Raw genomic sequence first — 20,228 nt, 5'->3', positions numbered from 1 at the left:
TCCCGCGCGTGGCATTAAACAGTGTCGTTTTCCTGGTTGCAACGTTTCCGCGTATGCTTCTCGAAACGAGGCCAAAGATTGTTTTCCTTGTACGCGATTACGTTTTTTAAATTTCTGCACCGTGACTGGATTAATACCGAAACGAGTATGGCAAAGTACAATATTCAGTCTCGACGCGAACTCGGCCGCAGAGGTTGATTAAAAACTCTTTTTTAGAATAATCGTATTCTGATTGTAGTATGAGAAGTGGAGCAGCGAATAAAATTTCGATTTATATTTTGTTCGTCTCTGACGCTGTTGGATGTCGATGTTACGGATCGATTCATGACCGAAATCTGTTATGTAATCTCGCGGGCAATGGACGCGCGTAGATTTTTGAGAAGGTTTGGCCGACGAGGAGCCAGTTCATCGATATAGAATGACATACCGTTACTGTCGTCGATATCGCTGTTTAACGATCATGCCACGAAAGTGTTACAACTGTTACGATCCTCTTTCACACCTTCGCGGCTATTCTACTACTTTCTGTCTAAAACTCATCATCGTCAGCCGTCATCGCGCGTACCGACACGCCGTCGAGCAGGTTTCATAGAAAATTCCTCTTTGTATATTCTATTAATTCGCTGCGGTCTTTACCGTGGAACGCTACTTTCAATCAAAACTTTCATACGTAGAAATTTAAATGTCCCATTTATCGGCGAGAAAAAGTCTGGAATCTCAAGCAAAATGGGCACTCGAGATATCTGGCTCGCGATATTATAGCTTGTAACTTGTAAATTATTGAATTCTAGACCACTGTTTCCTAACACTTTTCTGCTTATTTTTCTAAGTACTGTGTACGCATTCTCGAGCGTCTGTAAATCTCAACGACACGTATCGGGGCGTGAGTCGAAATGGAGGGAGGATGAACACCTGCTGCTACGAAATAAAATACTTCGTTAGAACTCGCGAACGGTTTCTAAATTTATGTTCGCCAGCGCTTCTGTGCTTATTTTGATAAGGTACGCACTCCCGAGCGCCTGTAATCCTCTATGAGAACACGTACCTATCGAGGCGTGTATCAAAATGGAAGGAAGTCGCTATGAACACCTGCTGCGACGAAGTAAAACTCTTCGTTAGAACTCGTAAACTGTTGGATCCTAAACTTGTTTACTAACAGTTCTTTTTACTTATTTTGATAAATAATGTACGCATTCTCGAGTGTCTGTGAACCTTAATGAGGATCGAGGCGCGTATCAAAATAGAGGGTAGACGACTACTTTGAATAACACTGATTTAATGAGAAATATCACTATATTCTGTGCTAAAAGTCGTGGTAAGAAGGCCTTCCATAAAGAATGCGAAAGATTCGAAGAACTGGTATTCGAAAACAAGCACGTCCACCGACGAGTTAATGAGAAACAGGAATAACACGACAACGTTAACTAGAAACTCTATTAATAAATTCTATTATTTTATGCTAATTGTATAGCTCGTCTCCGGGGAACGAGGGTCAACAAGGTAGAGCCAAAGTTTCTCGTTCGGGCTACCGCAATTCTGTCTGTTTTCGGAGGGAAAGTAGAGAACCCTCGTTGCTGTGCAATTAACAAACACCACGCGTTTCGTTAAAATTATTTTGTTTCTTAATATGCCGCTTGTTGTAACGACGCGTGTGAAGCAACCACGTTGTTTCAATGCGTCCGAGGAAGTCACGCGAGAAGCATCGTCGAAAGAAATCGAAATTCTTCGCTCGCGCGTTTAATTTGATACGAGATCTTCGTTAAAGAAAAAAAAAAAAAACGAATCGGAAATATAAAAGAATAAAGTCTAAGCTAATCAGGATGCAACGCGTCGACCCGACGGAACAGCTGTAATCGCGAACCAATTACGATGCTCGGGACACACCGTGCTCGAATGCCGATCATTCGTGCGCGCGTTAACGTAATGAATCTAACAGGATGCTCGAATGAACGAATCGGGATTCCGTTCACGCTTTACGATGATTGTGGGCCGTTCGAAGGGACACAAAAACACCGCACGTGTGATGACACAGAAAAGGGATACATTAGTCCAGGTACGGGGAACCTAAGGTCTTGCGAGGCGCGTACTTAACTTGGATATTTAGTTTAATTCATCAAAATTTAACTTACTTTTTAATCAGGGTCAAATGAACTTAGGAAAAGTGTTTGGTCTATAATATCTCTGGCGCAAGAATGCCCGCCATTTTTTGTAGGTTTGCGCTTTCCAGACGTTTGGCAACCATTGGTCTAAGTGGCGCGTGAAAATTAACGAGACTTAATAAGAGTGAGCATCTAATAGCGTTCTACATTCCGCCAATGTTGCGATGTTAATCGCGTTCGATATCGAAGTTGTAATTTAAATAGGGCCATGTATTATGCATTTTGTACGATGCGAATCTGAGAAATTCACGTTGGACTCTCTCCAGGATTACTTCATACTTAAAATATGTAGGAAACCAAATAATAAAAGCGCGTTCCATCGGTCTGATCGATGTTTCGTAATAGACAGTAGCGTGGAAAGCCTAATAATTCCATCGACGACGTATCGTTCTCGCAAAATGCAGCGTACGCGAGGCGTGTGGCCTCATGGAGAATTTATAAAGAAACAGGGGGTCCCCTAATGCAAAAAGGTTCCCCGACACCTGCATTAGCCCTTCTCAGCGAGCGGGCCTTGGTCTTTATTCGTCCTTCGCGTCGAGGCGCTTGCAAGTAATCGCCGGTGCAGTTATTGACTCGTTTAAGGTTTCACTTTTCTTTTTCCTCGTTCTGTGCTCGTGACACGGGTTTCTCGAATAATTATTCGAGCTCGCGTTGCCCGCGTTCGAAGGGATGCCCGGGGAACGTCCAGCTCGCTAACAATGCAGAGAAAGTCGATGCTGGCTGCAGGGAACACGGAAAGACACGCCCTGACGAGTATTCTCGTCCTTTCGAGTCTCGTTCCGTGCTTCGCGCAGATCCCGAATAGAAGACATCGGGTCACGATCGTGCTCGAATGCTGGAGCACTTTCCTTTTTCTCAACGATCGCTGATGGAAGCATATTTAAAAAATAGTCATTCGGATCCACGATTCTTAACTATTTCTTTCCGCGAACTTCGTACGAACGATAGCAGGGGGAAAAACACGACGCGAGATATTTACGATTCGCTGTTAAACACCGCGGAGGAAGTGTCTGTGATTTATTACGTGTACAAAAAATTTAATAGATGAAAAATGAAAAATTTATTGCACACCGAGGGGGATGTAATCGCTCCGTTTCATCCTCCCCGGTCGCATCGCTGGTCAAATACATTAATTATGACGCGAACAAGGCAGACGGTAATAGGAATAATAATTACGACGCGAACAAACGGTACTTTCGTGGCTCGACCGTAGGTCGTGTTTCGTTGCCAGCAGAAGGAAACAGTTATAATTCTACGAATCGAATAAGCCCCGTGAATCGACCGTGGCATATTAAAGCCACGACTTTGTCGTAGGCCAGGCCAACGCGAAGTTTTTTCCAGCCGCGGTATTGCTTGTAAACCGGCGATAAAACCGATATCGGTGTTCCTCAAAAGAATTCCTTTCCACCGCGAAACTGTTTTGTGAATGAAGAAGTTTATTATGCAACCGGTCGGACGAACGTCGCGTAAAAGATGGGGCAATGCTCGATACCAAGCAATCACGAGAATATTCTATGGCCGCTAATTGATGTTTCGTGTTCTCCAATGAGTTATCTCGTTTACAAGAATTTTATGCGACGTCCTCGTTCGTTACGGATTCGCATCGAGCTCGGTATCGTGTATACGCGTATAATTAACGGTGAACGGCAATTAGAGGGTGCGACCAGTCGATCTCGCGTTTCAGAAAAGATTAACGCGGCAATTAATATTCGAAATTTTTATTTCATCTTTAAAAGACACGATTGAAATACATTTGTTTTAATAGTTGGTACATCCGATCCACGTTTCTCTTCGGTTTCATCGAGGGTTCTTGTTCGGAGAAACGCTCGAGAAGCAGACACGATAAATCGCTAGGGAGGGCTATGTGTTTACGATCTTGGCAGAAGAATAAATAATTCCAAAGTTGCTCGATTGTGGTCGCTAATTGCCGGTCAACGATATCCGTGTATCATCGGCGAACGTCGTAATTGATATCGCGGAGCATATTCAGGACGAAATTGCGATCGTTTCGACGTCGTACGAAGAACCTGTTATCGTGGATCACGCGTCGCGTTACCATTTCTAAAGTAAAATTCGTTTTCGTCACGGCCGAATTGCCGCCTTAACTATGCCGGAGACTCGTGATGCATGGCTAGAACGAGTTACTATGGCGGGAAGAGGGAGAGAAAAGGGCAACGCTATGGAATCGGGCGTGTTTCGCGTTTCTTCCCTTCACGCGCGACCGATCTCGTTCCATTCGATCTCGAGAATCCGCGCCATTTGATCGATCAATCCTCTCGCACGAGGTCGTTGATCCACGTACCGGTCGCATTTTTCCTGAATTCCTCATATGCTAGATTTAATTTGTTAAACATCGTATTTTTCAGAACAAGTTCCGACGTTAAGGTCAACGGGTGAAAAATAATATTCGCTAAGTACGAATTAAATCTCTCTTTAGATGCTTTTTTGTGATTGTATATACTTAAGTATTTAATAGAGAGAGGATGACCTTCGATAGCCTTCAGTCATTAGGTGAAATGGAAGCCAGACTGTCGTGAAATCAACCTTTGAACTAGAAAACGCACCGTGTCAAGTGTCGTGTTTTGCTAATTTCTAGCGATTCTATCTGTTCCGTGGTATAATCTTACACCTTCAAACTATTTAAACTTTATTCCTACCGAGATGCAACTATACCAAATTTGATCTACTGCAGGGTCTGTACATAAATGTATAAATCGCATAACATTTCTTATCGTTCCTAGGTGCGTTTTCCAATTTAAATCGGAGCCTCGCGTTTAAACGGTTCGTCATTTGCGTCAGTGTTAAATGAACACTAAAAGTTGGGCGATTCGCGCGCCGTACGGTATCATCGCGGGCAATTTCTTTATTCGTGTTTTTTTTACTATTCGTCCGAGTGGTGAGTGAAAAATTATATAGCGCCTCGGCCAGTCGGCAATGCCGATAAACCGGATATCGCTGATCAAAGAATGGAATTACTGTAATCAAGTTTCCCCTGCATCCTTTTATTTGCCATTAACTCGATATTGAACAGCCGGTGCTGGCCTTGAGATATTTCCGATATTCTCGTTTATTGGATGTACCCGGCCAACCTGGGAGAGAAACGAGGCGCGGAAAAGTACGATCGCGAGCGTTTTAAAGTTCACTGGATCATTGTTCCGGCGAATGACTTTAACGAACGCGAACGCCATGTTCTACGAATAATGGCGCGTTATGTTTTTCCGGGACTTGAAATAAAATGCAATTCGGGGGTCAAAAACGCATATAGATCATTTTTAAACGATATACACTACCGGTTATAAGTATTAGTACTTCGTTGCATTCGGTCAGAACTTTCTATTCCTTAGTAAAATTAATTATGTTTGAAACTAATTCAACCTAGCACAATTAATAGACCTTTCCGAGGTCTGGAAAGTAAGAGCACTCAGGATGTAGATCCATCACGAACCGAATAAAGCGTGTTTATAAATTACGCTATTTACTTAGCGCTCGTAATCACGGTCATCAGCGTTACGTGATAGTATGATGAATCATGTGATTATAGTTTCAACGCGAACGTTGACCCATTCGATTCCAACACGAAGTATGAAATATATTGTTAATCGTTAGCAGATGGCCGCAAAGAGGTCCGCCATGTTTGTTTTACGAATATTAAAATCGACCACGATCAGTTCGACGTTATTAACGTTCATTTTCCGCGCAAGGCAACAAGAGTAAAAAGAGAGTACGTGACGGCAACGATCGAGCATTCGAAACGCGACCAGCGTCCGATCGTGATAAACGACGCCTGGCGTATCGATCGAAACTCTCTCCGGCGAGCGAAAGAAGAATGCACCTGGTCGTTTTGTTTCCGCGATTCTTTTGGAACGTTCGCGATTTACGGGCCTCGTTACCGGTTTCTTTTCGTCGTTCAGGGGACAAAAAGAAAACGGAGAGAAAAAAACATCAAGCAGCGTCGAAAGACGCCGGATGGACGAACCGCGACAACGCTGGTCGCCGTGTTTGCGGTGAACGGCAACGGTGATCATCTTTCGAAGGCTTTGGTTCGTCCCTAGGCGTCCAATTATGGACTTTAATGCCGCGCAATGCCGATAGAATGGTAAATAATTTCCACCGTCGCGTCTAACGGGAACGCTCGCCGGGTCCGGGGCCGATAATTTTGCGAGCCTCGGTTCGTGGTACCTCTTCTGCCTCCTCGAAACTTCGTAAAATGCAAATGTATTCCGGGCGCAGGGCAAATATTCCCTCGTTAATATCGAGCTTCGTTCTTAACCAATTTGTGCTCGTTACGTGAAAAGCGTGCGCAGCTCGAGTAGCTTTCGTAGACGCTAGTGGAGCTTGTTAGGAGAACTGCGCTGCGCGAAAGTATTGGCATAGCATAGTTTTCAGAATAAGAATGCTAGGAATCATGAAAAGAATTCGACTGGAGAGTCCACGGTTCCATAAATCCTTATTTTTTATATCGTTGTTTATCGTAAATAAAAGAGAGCCGGTTTGCAATTTTTTAATTAGTGCAACTTCGTAACAGAAGTTTCAAATTCTACGGTAATATAGTTTAGATATTTTCGCAAGCTTTCCAAGTATGCACCGTTCAGAAATTAAAATACGATAGGTAAATGGCCGCCACTGTACATACATTAAGGGTACCTAATACAGCTTGTGCTCCTAATATGGCCTCACTTAACGTCTCGCGACGCAAGCACTAAAATTTATCGCTCATGAACTGAATTAGTCCTTGCGTGTGTAGGAAGACATACCGTAATTACGGCGTCCTTTGATCAACAATCAACGCAGAGGCAGAATTCCAATGAATCTTCCTAGGGAAAAATTTATTGGATCGCAACAATTTTACGTCACATTCGAAGGCAAAAAGTTTGAACGATGGTGCACGCAATTAATTCTGAGCTCGAGCAGTTTAATCGATTCGAAGGAAACGTTTCTATTTTTCCCCGATTCCTAAGAATCAAACAAAATTTTTTTTAATTTGAAATCGTTCGAATCTCGAGGTGGAAAAAATTCCCGAGCATTCGTTATCGTCCAACACCATATTTTCGCGATCCCGTTCCGCATTCCGTAATCGACATATTTCATCGTGGAAAAGCAAACAAGGATTCGAATAACGTCCGCGTGTCGCGTATGTCCGTATATTTTATACGCGTCGTAAAGCACAATCAGGAATGAAGTCGTGGTAATTAACACGAAACTCAAGGGTGACGCAACGATTCGACGGGTTTGCAAAATTGTTCGTTCTTTATCGCGGCGTCTCGACGAAAGAAACGGGCGTTTCGCGGTTTCGATTAAAATGCAGAAGATCGAATCGATTTCCCTTCGTTTCACGTCGAAACGAGGCGCGGCGAAAATCTCTGGTTTTTTGCTCGTTTCTGCGTCTTTTCCCCTCCCGACACGGTCGATTCGTTTCCACGGGGAGAAAGAATCGCGACGTAATCGTTTCACCGTGTCACTGACCATTCGCGTCTTTTCGACTTGCGAAACGGATGTGTTCACTTTCACGCGATGGAAAGTGACGCGTTGCGGCTGATCGTATCTCTGACTTAATTTTTTATTACGCGATTCGTGCCGAGTAATTAAGGACAAGAGTCTCGAGAGCGGTGTCAAAACGATGGTACGCGAGACCCACTCGTTTCTTCGAGCAATTCGCGCTCGTTTTCCTAATTTACCGTTTTTTTTTTAATTATGGAAAAAAGGTGGAAAATTCTTGCACCTAAGATAAATCGTTCGAAAAAAAAATAATAGAGAAATGAGTTACGGTTATTTCGTAGTAGAGCATCGCGTTTCTTTTATCAAGATTTGCTTGCACTAGCGAGAAATTACAATTACAAATTATCGAAGGAATGTTATATAATATAGCGAAGCGTTTAAGTTACCCACATTTTTTTTCTCCATTATAAACTTTCTTCCGTGCTGAAATATGGCCTGTTACGGTATCGTCGAGCGTTGTAAAATATTTGTACATCTGGCCCGAGAACAAACACGAGTTTGACATGCTTGTCTCTGGAAAACAAGACTATTCCTAGGGTGGGCGTTTTATAATTGGCTTCATAATGAGCTGTTAAAAGCCGCCGTGCGGTCGTAAATTGCGTTGTCATAATAGTAATGCTGTTAACCATTAGTTTATGTCAGCCATGTCAAACTCGCAATCACTTTGGCCTCCGAGCCACGATTTGCATTTTACTATCGTGTCTCGGATGTACGATTGTTTTACAATTGTCAGAAATAATGTGAAATTACAGTTCCACGATATTTAAACAAATATAATAATTACACTTTCGATAAAAGAGGTCAGTTGCTCGAATCATTTTTGTCGGATATCAGCTGCGTTGACCTACTGTGCCAAGGATGACCACGGTAATGACTAAATCGCATGTAACGTCGTTTACATCTAATGCTACGAATTTTCACAAATTGACACAACGTTCATTTTCCGTAATTCTCAGTTATTCCAGACCATGAACATGTAGTTTATATAAGCTACATTAATTATCCAACTTCCTGATGCGGACCTAAATATGTAACAAGGCCGAAACGTTGAAGAACCAACATTACACTAATCTCGTTGTGGAAAGTCTAAAGAAAATACGAATATATTGCTACTCGTGGGCAGCAGCCATCGTCCAGCCAGTATAATGGCAACTGCATACTCTGCAACGGTAACGGTTCAATTCCGTTAAACTACAGAAAATTTTGCTCGCGAGATAGATATCACGATAGATCTTCTCGTTCTGTTTCGACTACCGATCAAGTGCAGCAGATATCGTCAAAAGTGATGAATCTTCGGGTGCGGAATCGTACGCCCCCGTATTTATATTTTATTACGTCAGGAGGAATCATACGTATCGAATACAGATAAGATCGGCCACGGCCGCGCGTGATCGATGGGACCAGAAAACCAATAAATCCTTCAACTGGATCCTCCGGGCTAGAAATTCTTCTCTTTCCCCCCTTCCCAGCCATCGGCTATCGGGGATACGGATCGACAGACGCACGATCGTTGACATATGGTGGTCTACTATAAAAGTATCCGCGAGGAAGCACGCAAGCGGGCAAGAAACGTGCGTGCAGTTCGGGGAGGACGATGTGTGTCAGCGGGTCAGTGACACCCATTAGCGGCCAGCAAACTTGGATGTTTAGCTGCTGGTTATCGGCCTTGTAACGTTCACCTAATTGGAGTATAGCTGAACCGTGAAACGAACTATCCTTCGTCGATTATTACGAGCCATCGATTAAAATCATCTACCCAAACGTTCCCTTGGAAAATCGGTCTACGACGTTTAACTTCACGGACCGTTTCACGTTGAATCGAAAACCTTTCGTGCTTGGGGACCGTGAATTTTTGCAATATCGAAATATGTACTGGTCCATAGAAGATCAAAGTTAGCTTCAGTCATAGTTCCTCTGTTTTCGTAATCGTTTAAAAAATACAAACCCTCAAAGTTCGCAGTTTATACCAATCTCTACGAAACCTACCATGTTCGGGCTAGAATATCTCTTTACCGATTAGGCCAACTCCGCGAGATACACTTTCGGTCGCAAACGTTACTAATCGTCTAATGCAACCACTTTCGTTTAAACATGGTCCACGCACGCTTTCGCAATGCATATGGCGGTTCGAGACCACCGATGCAGCTGAAACGAACAACTTTCCACGTTAATGACGTGTAATTTAGAAAACCGTCCGCCAGAAGTTGCACCCTCCCCTCTATGGACGCTGTTCTCCGACGAGTTCGATAAATTAAACGCGAAAAAATCGCTCGATCGCTTTCGTCCAATTTTAACGCGCAATCGGGATATCTTGACTTGGTCTGCTGCACCGTCGCGCTACTAATTGCAATCGTTTTGCTCCAAGTCGATCCGTGTCTAAGGCGCTTTCTAAATCGACGTTCAGCATTGGAAACGTCGCATCTCGTGGCCGATTGGCAAATTGCGGACAATCACGGACAAAACGATCGCGAAACCGGCGATCGAGGATCTTCACCGACGATCAGGGACTTCCAGCGAATCGTTTACAGATACGAAGATAATAGTAATGTCCTTGTTACGACATAAAAAAGATACGTCTACTGGAATGACGCAAAAGGCGAGGCTCGCGTTGCTATGATAAATTGGAAATTATTAATCATCGTCAGAACATTGTACGTCTTTTTCTTCTCGCTTGAAGAGGATCGAAACGTTAAAAATAAGTACACTGGAAGAACGCCAAGACCCTGGATTACTACTCTCTCTACGAACATAACTGCAGAAGATTGCTTTTACAACAAAATTTCCTGGTTTGCGTTCCAGTCTCTAACGACATCCTAGAAGATACGATTCCTTCTAACGCGATCGATTTACCAGCTTCGCAAAAGAGACGCTCTATTTATTATTTACAAAAGAATCTAAATTTTTTTATGTTTCGATCGTTCGTCAAGATAAATGGAAACCACAATATGGAAAATTGAAGAGTAATAGAAACCAGGGGAACAAAAATATTCTGTTAATGTAAAGAGAGACGATTCAGGATGAAAGTTTCGACCGAGCCATCCTTGCAGATCCATCTGGAATGTCACCAACGGGTCAGGCACTATAGTTTGGATTGTGGGATTCGTCCGCAAGGTTTTCCACAAAACCGCAAACTCCGCCATTACGCTTTCTATCGCTATTCGTGCTCTCTCGTCTGGCTATCAAACAATGGTTCCTATTATCATTTTCACCAGACGACGAGTTCTTGCAGGGTGAAAGTTGAATCCCGACGAAGAACGTTCCGTCCAATTTTAACGACCACCAAAGGAGCATCTCGCGATAATCGTTGTTATCCTCGAGCCAGAGTCTGCATCGAACACCACGGCAACCAGGGATCTTTTATTTTTGTTCGACATATTATACGTGCTGGTTCGATGCGCACGGCGCATTTGCCGCAGCCGGAGATGCGCGCAAAAATTAATTGTTTGGAACTACAGTTACGCGTGGAATCTGTGTCAGGACGCGGAATCATTTTTTAATGCTCTAATATGGATCCTCGAATTTCGTAGGTGGAACATTCTTGGTCTGTTCAAACTAAGCAAAGACTCGCAAACTAGAACGAATATATAGATGAATGGGGGTTCCATTTAATCGAGAGTTAAATCGCCAATTAAATCGCGTTTGGTCGTTAAATTTCAATTCCACTTTCCATTTTTATTTGCTATTTTTCTAACACGACCGGTCGTTACGCTTAATTAAAGCAACGTCGCGAACGCGGTTGATGAAAGATATTTGCCAACAGATCGAATCGCTGGTAATCCTGGACGATGTTATAAGATCGACGAGAACCAGAGTCTCCTTTTACGTCTACGGCAGACGGAACTTAATTTAAGTACGGGCAGCTCGGTTTTCTCCGGTCCGTCTTATAAGGAAAGGAAAGTTCCAGGCGTCAATTCGTTAATTCCAAGTTCTTCGGGCTAGAATGTACACACGTAACCCTTCGGGCAGATATGCACGTACCCTGGCAGCGGTTACGTAACGCGGCGCGTTACTCTCAGCGATGGCCGTTCGTTATAATCGCGGTGCATAACGCGCGATGCAATCGCGAGAATTCGATTCAAACGTTGTGTTTCTGGTCCGTTCTCAAGATCATCGACCCCATTCCGTGACATAACATCGCCTTGATAGTTCGTGCTTCGCGGTTATACGTTCAAATGGCGATGATCGTTCGGATCGATCTATTTTTCGTACGCGATTTTCCGTACTGCTCGTAAAAACGAGACCGTTAGCGGTTCGCTTAAGATGCTAATGGTGCGACGCCATTGACACTTAAAGATCGCGATTACCGGGGCGGCTTTCTCGCGTAAAAGAGAACACGACTGTTTACACTCGTGGATCATAAACAGTTACCGTAGAAAAGGTGCGAGCCGACCTTTACCGACGTTGATTGCCACGGAAACATTGCACTCCACTTCGGCAAATTCACCGAACCGTGTGACTGTCGACCTCCTTTTCCCTTGCTTTAATTACCGAATGCCTATAACTCGTCCGCAATAAGATCGCTCCAATTTTTCAATCCGCTCTGCCGTAAACAAAGAGAACGCGAGAATCCTCGTGACGGACCCAGCCCTGTTAGCTTTCTACTCGATTTTACGAACCATCTTTCACGATTGGGCAACTCCAATCGGGACGTTATCGTCGGAAGATTGGCCCACCGATGAGATAACTGCCAACCAGCCTCATCCGTACCCGAGTAACAATTCTATTCTGCTAATGCTGCCGCGCTAACGTAACGAGCGAGCGAACATTTTTACGTGACCTTTCCCATGACACAAGTGCGCGCACCTTGCTTCAACCTGCGGATAAACGATCGTCGAAGTGTAGTTCCCAGTATGTGTGCCCCCACATGCTCGTAAACTATACGCCAATGGCATCGATCAAGATTCTATTGCTTTCCATCGGTGGCTTTCAAAAATGGACCCATTATTACGTCATAAATTTGGACCAGACATACGTGGAAAATGAAATTAAATATCTGTGAAAACGAGACACAATAATTCATCGATACGAGGAAACTGTTTATTGTGTAAATTACTCACGTAATTGCTCGTGGCGATAATGTTGAGTCTCCTGACCCAAGAAATAAAATGTAGACTGTGCGTCGATTGCAGAGGTTTTATTGTACATGTATAGAGAGTAGTATAAAAGAGGAGAGGCTGCTATTAAGCCTAACCTATAGAAGCACAGACGCGTTGAAGATTCACGATCAGATGTATGTAATTAAAGATACGTTAAAATAAAAGGGGATGATTCAGGATGAAGCTTTTAGCCACATGCTTAAAGTAAAAGGCAGCGAGCAGCGAGTGGATACGTTCGTGTAAGAGATTGTAATAGCGAGATGCTGCACACGATAAGGAACCAGAAAATTCGGTACAACGAAAGGGAGGAAGGAAAGAAGAGACTCGTAGGCTGAAAGAGTTGATGGCATGTAATTCAGTGTTGAAGTTTTGCTCGAAATTCCTAGCCATTTGCAAGCTATTTAGCACTCGGGTGCAATTTCTGCAGTTAGGAAAAATGCTATTTTTCTCCTTGGTAAACGCTTCCGGTTGTACGATGCGTCCGTGCAATCAAATCGGCCATTCTCCCTGTGTACATGTCAGAAGTGGGTCCTTGATACTATTGCGTCTCATTTCTGAATCGTAAATGATCCTAGAATGCCAGTCGCACGATTAACATGTCACGATACGCGCTGAGAAGTAAAAGTACCAAGAAACCCCCATTTCTAAAGAGCGTAGGAAGAAGTGATCGTTCAGATTTCTCGATTATTACTTGCAGAGATCACTGGTCTACGCCAGCGGTTCTTAACCTATTTTTGCTATGCAATATTTCTCAGAATACCGTCCTTAAATATTAGTTAAATGTTCTTTAATCGGTGTTGGAAATGAATGGAAACTTGCACAGATCTCTCTAGAAAACCTGGATAATTTATGATGGTCAGGAAAAGACTGCGAACATTGTTAGAGATTTCTTGGAGCAGTTCAGTCAAGGAAGCTTGTAATTTCTTTGTACAACACATAGTGTTGAGTCCAGGACATTAAATCGAATGATTTATTTTAGTCCAACAACTATCGTAATGTCAAAGAATTCCACAGATAAATATTTAAAACGTTTACGTGCAAGTTCGTGAACCCCTAAACATCTATCTACCCCTTTTGATTCGCGGATCCACGGGTTAAGAACCACTGGTCTCCACCATCGAACCATTCAACCATTCGACAGATTTCTTCTCTCCAAGTGCAACGTGCGAAAATTGCTGTTGCCTGTCGAGGGAATTTTTTTGCGCGAGGGTGCCGGATAATACCGAATCAGATTGCAAAAGAAAACGACGCTGATAGAGATCGAGGAATTGACGACTATATTGTGGACGGGCGCGAAACGAAAAAATCTTGTGGCATTCGCTTGGGAATCTCTGATAGAGACGTGTGCACGCGGGGGAGAAAGACGCGTGTAGAAAGGACGATAGCAGAGAAGGGGCGCGTGTATTTTGCTTCACTTCCACGAGAGGTTAGCCGCGACGTAACCGGCATCGCAATCCCTAATTATGCAACCTTCTTCTTCTTCTTCTTCTTTTCTCATCCAGCCGCGACTCAGCCCGATACTCTCTCGCTTTGCTCGTCAAGGCAGCGTGAGTTTTCTCACGCACCTGAGTTTCCGAATGCCGAACTCCACCGATTGCCGTTGCCGCGGCATTTTCAACGTTTTGCGCGCTATTTAACGCCCCGTTCCTGCATCAGGTGCAATCCAGTCACGAAGGACGGTATTTTTCTTCTCGGTAAGCGTTTCCGATTGCGTGATGCATCTGCATTCCGCCTCTACTACCGCAAGAAAGTGGATCGAGTAGGAAGCGTTTTCGCTTCTCGTCGTGAAATATTTTATTATGTTCCTGAAGCTGCTTTTATAGGCTTTTACTATTATTCGTTCGCGTTGCGTACACGACGTACCGATTTGGCTTGCAAATTTCCCTATAAATAAAGTTTATTATACTTAAACCGTAGAATAATCGCGCCACTATCGCGCAAAGCATCATGGGAAGGGGGTTCTTGATCTTTCTAGAGTTAGTCATAGATTATTTAAGGGGTTTCACGACCATAGAATATTTTATAACGATATCGTATAGTTATAATTCCAGGGTTGCACGAATACCTCATTTTGTAATGAACGAAATTTCGATTCTCTTCCGTCATTCTTAAGTCGCGTTTTCTCTTTTGAAAACAAAGCCAGCGATATAATTGTTCGGAAGCCGTAGGCGTACGCGCCCGAAGGTTCATTGTATCGCGCATGCGCGCCAGGCAAATTTTCTCACACCTAACCTTTATTAAGACATCGGTTTACGACCTTTGATTTGTCGTTCGTGGATTTGTCGATGGTTTTCCGGCATTCAGTTACGTGTCAACTTTTGAGCGTGTTGGAACGCGTACGATAGCGATCGCGAGCGTGTCTCTCGGGTTTCCACGTCTCGATCGACATTGAAACGCGTACAAGGACGACGACGCGGTCTTCGGAATTTCCTTCGACGCGCGTTCACGTTTCTTTGATCGTGTTACCGGGTATTTCGTTTCGATTTATGCGTACAGGTTATGCATGCTCGCGTATCATCGACACGCGAGGAGCAAGTTGTACGTTTCACCAAAGTGCAGTGTGCCTAGAAAGAGATGCGAAGAGACGCAGAAGCGAGAAGAATCGTCTCGTTAACGCGTACGGACCGTCCCACGTTGCGCAACAGGAGTTTACGAAATAATCGTCCGATGGTGTCTTCGTGAAAGTACGTAACATCGATAGGGTGAGTCGAAAATGACAAAAGTACCGGGATACTTATAATTTAAGCGATAAATTGTGCCAGGAAAAGAGCATACGTTGCGGTGGGAAAGCCGCGAGCAAAGTTTTCACGCGAGTCGACGTTGGCACGGCACATATTTTGCAACCGTCTTAAATATTCGCGATATTTATTGCTTACTTAAATGGTCAACCGTCGGTTGAAAGTTACGCTCGCGGTTACAAATTACCCGGGGCAATGAATCAATATTTATGAATGCTTTATTGGACGGTCTCGTGGTCGCGTTTCCCAGAAAAAGATTTCCCTTTATCGTTACTTGTTCTTACACGCCGAGAACAATCTCAAACGCATAGGTTAAACGAAAACGTGGCGTTCTCGTTGTTTTTGCCGTGCCACTTCTCCCGGAGTAAGTGGTTCAGCCTTGAGTAGGTAATTGTAAACAAATGGGGTGATCGACCTCGGTGAGAGCCTTGAGAGTTTACTCTCGGAATTCTTGATATTGAGAAGCGCTCCGAATGCGCGATATAAACGACGCGCGTGAAGTACGCAACGTATTTACGTACCCATGTATCGTTGGCGGGCGGACAGCGATTTATCTCGTTCGATACTCGTTTCACGCGCTACGCGCCTCCATTACGATCTAGGCTCGTTATTCAAAATGGAGACAATGGTCTCGTTGCGCAACCGACACGATTGCCGGAAAAATTTCGTGACAGAAAAGTATACTCTGGAAGCTAACTCGTAACTAGAATCCCAGAATTGTCCTGGCTCGAGAATCCTGCTGTGAAAACTGAGAACAGATGTTCCTCGCGTTAGCAATCGGTTTGGTGGTCACTGGTGACCGGCCTGGTAAATAATGCTGTTCTTATTAGAAACGCTATGGAAAGTGTACCGTTAAATTATTCGATATTTTTCACATTACAGTTTGAACAAATGTCGAGAGAATTCTTATTTGAATTCGTAAGAACATTTGTATTTACCTTGTCGTTTCAGTTTTAAATAGTATTCAAGGCTGCGTTATCGAGTATCAATTTACCTCCGACAGCTAAGTAAACATTATCATGCACGCGAGTTATAATTTATTTTTATCTCACGGTCAGACTAGACCGAGCGTCGTCGTAGCATCGAAAATTTATTGCGTCCAATTGGAATACCATAACAATCGTATAAGCCTGTCGTTTGCAATTTATAAGGGGAAGGATCGCGTCATAAATCGTGTGTGCGATTCTACCGAGCGGCGCAAACGAGAAAGCTGTCCTTGGAATAGTGTTTGCTTACGATAAGCCCGGATAAACTCGTTCGGTAGGAATCTGCACAAAATCCGAGATCCAGCAAATCCACCTTGGATAGAAATCGACAGTACTCGGCGACCCGACACCGCGTATAACTTCGCGTAGTCATCGTTGCGTGTTCCCGCGAAATGCATCTCACTTTCGATAATCGTCGTTGTAAAATTGGAATTGTTTTTCCGCGCCGATCGAACGAACGTTTTAACAGTGCAAATACGAAAGAGAAATTGCGCGTTCGGCCAGGTCTTCGTAATTCGTGACAGTAAACTATAACTTTCACTCGGACTTTCATTGCTTCTTTGAAATATACGCGAACCATTATTGTCATCCGCGAAGCAAAAGCGAGAGTCGTATCGTAATTACCTGCGTAAAACTTACGTGGCTCTTTTCTTCGGACGCGCGTGCGTTTGCCGAAGAAACACGGTTATAAAACCAGTTGAAAACCGTTGTCGTGATTCTAACCCTTGTAATGATCTCGTAAAACTGATGGCTGATGTTTAACCGTGACTCGTTATGTTATTACAGATTCGCGCAAAAAAAGCGCGAGATGCGATCCTGGACAATTTCAATCTTACAGGTTCTGCACAGATTTTTAATAATGATTTTTTATTCGATAAACCTTTCGCCAGATGGTAGCAGGTGGCTCGAACTTTTTTCACGTAAATTGGCTAACCTTTTTCGTAAATCAGGATTAAACGTTGTTCGGTTCGCGGAAATATTCGGCGAGACGGTGGGAATAGGCGTTAAAAAAAAAGCACCGTTTAACGGATAGGAGTTGTCGTCGTAAGAAAAATATATTCGGCTGGAATAAATTGTCGTCGATCGTCTGTTATGTTCCGGAGGATTTTGCCCGTCTCCGGATATAACATTCCTGAATATTCAGCTCCGAATGTCGAAGGGAATGCTCGATCGAATAACACGATGTCTCGGACCGCGCATACCGGTACGAGCTCGCGCATCTTTGTACAAGCGCATCAAGAGCGGCCGAGATAATCGCGCGGCGAGTTCTTAAAGGACGACGTATCTCTATACTAAGCCAATTTAAATACCTTTCCGCGGTATAGTGGCTTCTTTTCCTAGCCCTGGCTGGAAGCCCGCTTCGGCGGGGCTGTATAATTATACGCGGGTTAATAATGACTTACGAACTGCAACAGGCCTTCGTTCGTTTGTTTAGTGCCACCGATACGTATGCACCGAGGCTGCGACGTTGTTGCATTAAATTGCATCGGGCTAATCTAACCGGCGTTCTCCGCGCGCCGCAATTCCATCGTCGATTTTTAAGAACCGCGAAACGTTCTCACGTCACGAACGGTGAACGTTCGTCCTGGGTCAACTTGGACCCGTGCGAACTACTGAATTTTACAGCGAGCTTGTAAAATTCACCTCGAAAAATATCGTACGCGTATATGGAAACGTGTTGATTTTAACGTATTGGATCTCTCGACGAGCGTAGCCTCGTTATTGTGAAACTTGGCGCAAAGAACTTATGACGAGTCAGACTCGTATATGCCAAAGGGTTAACGACACTAGTACGCATCATTTGCGTGTTATAATGATGCACGAGTTCCGTAGAGAAACCGTGCATTATGTGTTTTGGAAATAGGGAATCGCGTAACAGAAGTCGTAATACTTTTATATAATGTATTTCTTCTGTTACGTAGTGGTGGAAGATTTCTGTGGTCGAGACATTAATTATTTAGGTTCAAATTCAGTAATTATATAGCAGTCTCGCTGATTGCACGCTGTCGACAAGTATAGGGGACGTTCGCTAAGGTACAAGTGAAGTTGAGCATACTAATGGGGATAGTTTGCGCATCGGTTGCCTCGATAATCGTAAACAATACTTAGATTTAATACGAGAGTCGTAGTGTGCAAACGTCGTTGCAGTATATTTAGCATTTTTCCATAGTTTTCTCTGCAAAGTGTCCGTAGTCGATACTCAAACGTGACGCGTAATTCGCATTCGGTTAACGAGATATGCAAATGCACATTGTGGCCAATAACGAGACTCGGTTGCAACCGATCGCATCGTGCCAGCGCACTTATTCCGAAGTTCGTGCAACCGCGCATTACGGAAGTATTACAGGCGGCCATCGACGAATATCGACGACGAAGACTGGTCGTCGGAAACACGTTCCTTTAAAAAGAAATTGCGGATGTCGGTATAAACGTCGTTAAACACCCAGCAATTTGAAGCTTGTAATATCAAGTATTAATACCGAGAATCGTTACGGGGAAGAGAGTTATTAAGAAAGCCGTCTCATCTTTCGCGTCGATGTCTGTTCGAGTTTTTCCACGAAAACGACGGAAACCGGGTTCTCCAGATATTCGTCGCGTGTAGACACGGGAAATCGCGTCCATCATTTATATCCTTTCCCATTTCTACGAATAGAATGCTCCCGAGGATATCTGTCTCTGCGAAATCTCTATTCAGCGCGTTCGTCGTCTCGGAACATAGAAGACAAAGAGGAGAAAACGCCCCCGAAAATCGTCGATGCAATCCTCGTACGTGCGCTCGAGGGGCCCGGGCCTCGAAAATTCAACGCGAGAGAACCGTCCGACTTTGGCTCTCGCCAAAGGCGAAATTAAGGTCGTCTCGAATTCGTACCGTCGTCCGTGGAAGGAAGCTCTGCCTCCACGGCGCGTACGAGCCTCCTCTCATTATCATCTCCCACAATGCATGACGCTATGGTTAATGCACTGTTATTGCCGTGTATCGCATACACGCTCTCGGCGTAATGACTGTGCTCGGCGCATAATCCCGTGCTCCTCCCTTTGTCGTCGTACGCCTCGAAACACCGGGGTACTTGAATCGATGAATGTTAATCCGCATCAAAGACCGCTCAGCGCGGAAGCGTCCGGATAGTTCGCGGGACCGACGCCACGACGCTTCGTCCTTCGCGACAGGCGTTTCCGTTGTCACGGATAATTGCATCGATGATAGATTTATCGCGTTTGCGACACGCAGTATGCAACCATAGTACACGGAGGGTCATTCCGCGTCGTATCGATCGTCCGAGCCCAGGGATCTCAACGAGATTTATGTATGCTCCGGTCCACGCGAAATCAGGAAAGCTTTAAGTCATCGTTTCGAGGGTTTCGAGCTCGTTTGGAAAATACCAGGCGTCAAAGTTTGCGATTTTTACTTTTAAGTCGAGAGAATCGCAAGTACGAGGAAGATGGGTAATAAAAGGAGGATAAATGCACGTCGACGATAGGCTATTTAAATTCCTGCTTTATGCATGGTCGTTTCGATTTTTACTTAATAGAAATATTAAGTTTTTTAATTCGTAGAGTTTACGTAAATAGTAATTCTACGGTATCGCCTCTCTGGCTGCAAATTCGGGATCGCTAGATTTCACATAGAGAGATTTCCGACGAAATGTTGAGACTTTTTCTTGAACACGGTTGAACTGAAACGAATTGCTCAAATAGGTTTTTAATTACACGGCTATCGGCTGCTGGGAGTTGATGGTCGCTGGAGCCGAGGAA

At 44.1% G+C, this 20,228-nt stretch overlaps 1 protein-coding gene across 4 annotated transcripts in view; it reads right to left on the bottom strand.

Moving 5' to 3' along the window:
• The window catches only part of LOC143340960 (uncharacterized), a 49,629-nt gene that overhangs the window by 18,340 nt on the left and 11,061 nt on the right, over positions 1–20,228 (bottom strand). For 3 of the 4 annotated variants that reach the window (XM_076763422.1, XM_076763423.1, XM_076763424.1), the window contains exon 1: positions 8,042–8,175. The exons of the other annotated variant lie outside the window; for it this stretch is intronic. In XM_076763422.1, coding sequence (XP_076619537.1) covers positions 8,042–8,160 — 119 coding nt within the window. In that variant the 5' untranslated portion in view covers positions 8,161–8,175. Of the gene's footprint in view, positions 1–8,041; positions 8,176–20,228 lie in introns of those variants that run through there. 4 annotated transcript variants of the gene reach the window in all.

The sequence above is a fragment of the Colletes latitarsis genome, chromosome 4 (genome assembly GCF_051014445.1).
Source record: "Colletes latitarsis isolate SP2378_abdomen chromosome 4, iyColLati1, whole genome shotgun sequence".
In the NCBI taxonomy this organism is placed as follows: Eukaryota; Metazoa; Arthropoda; class Insecta; order Hymenoptera; family Colletidae; genus Colletes; species Colletes latitarsis.
Note: the sequence above shows the minus strand (reverse complement) of the source record. Positions and strands in the feature narration are given on the sequence as shown.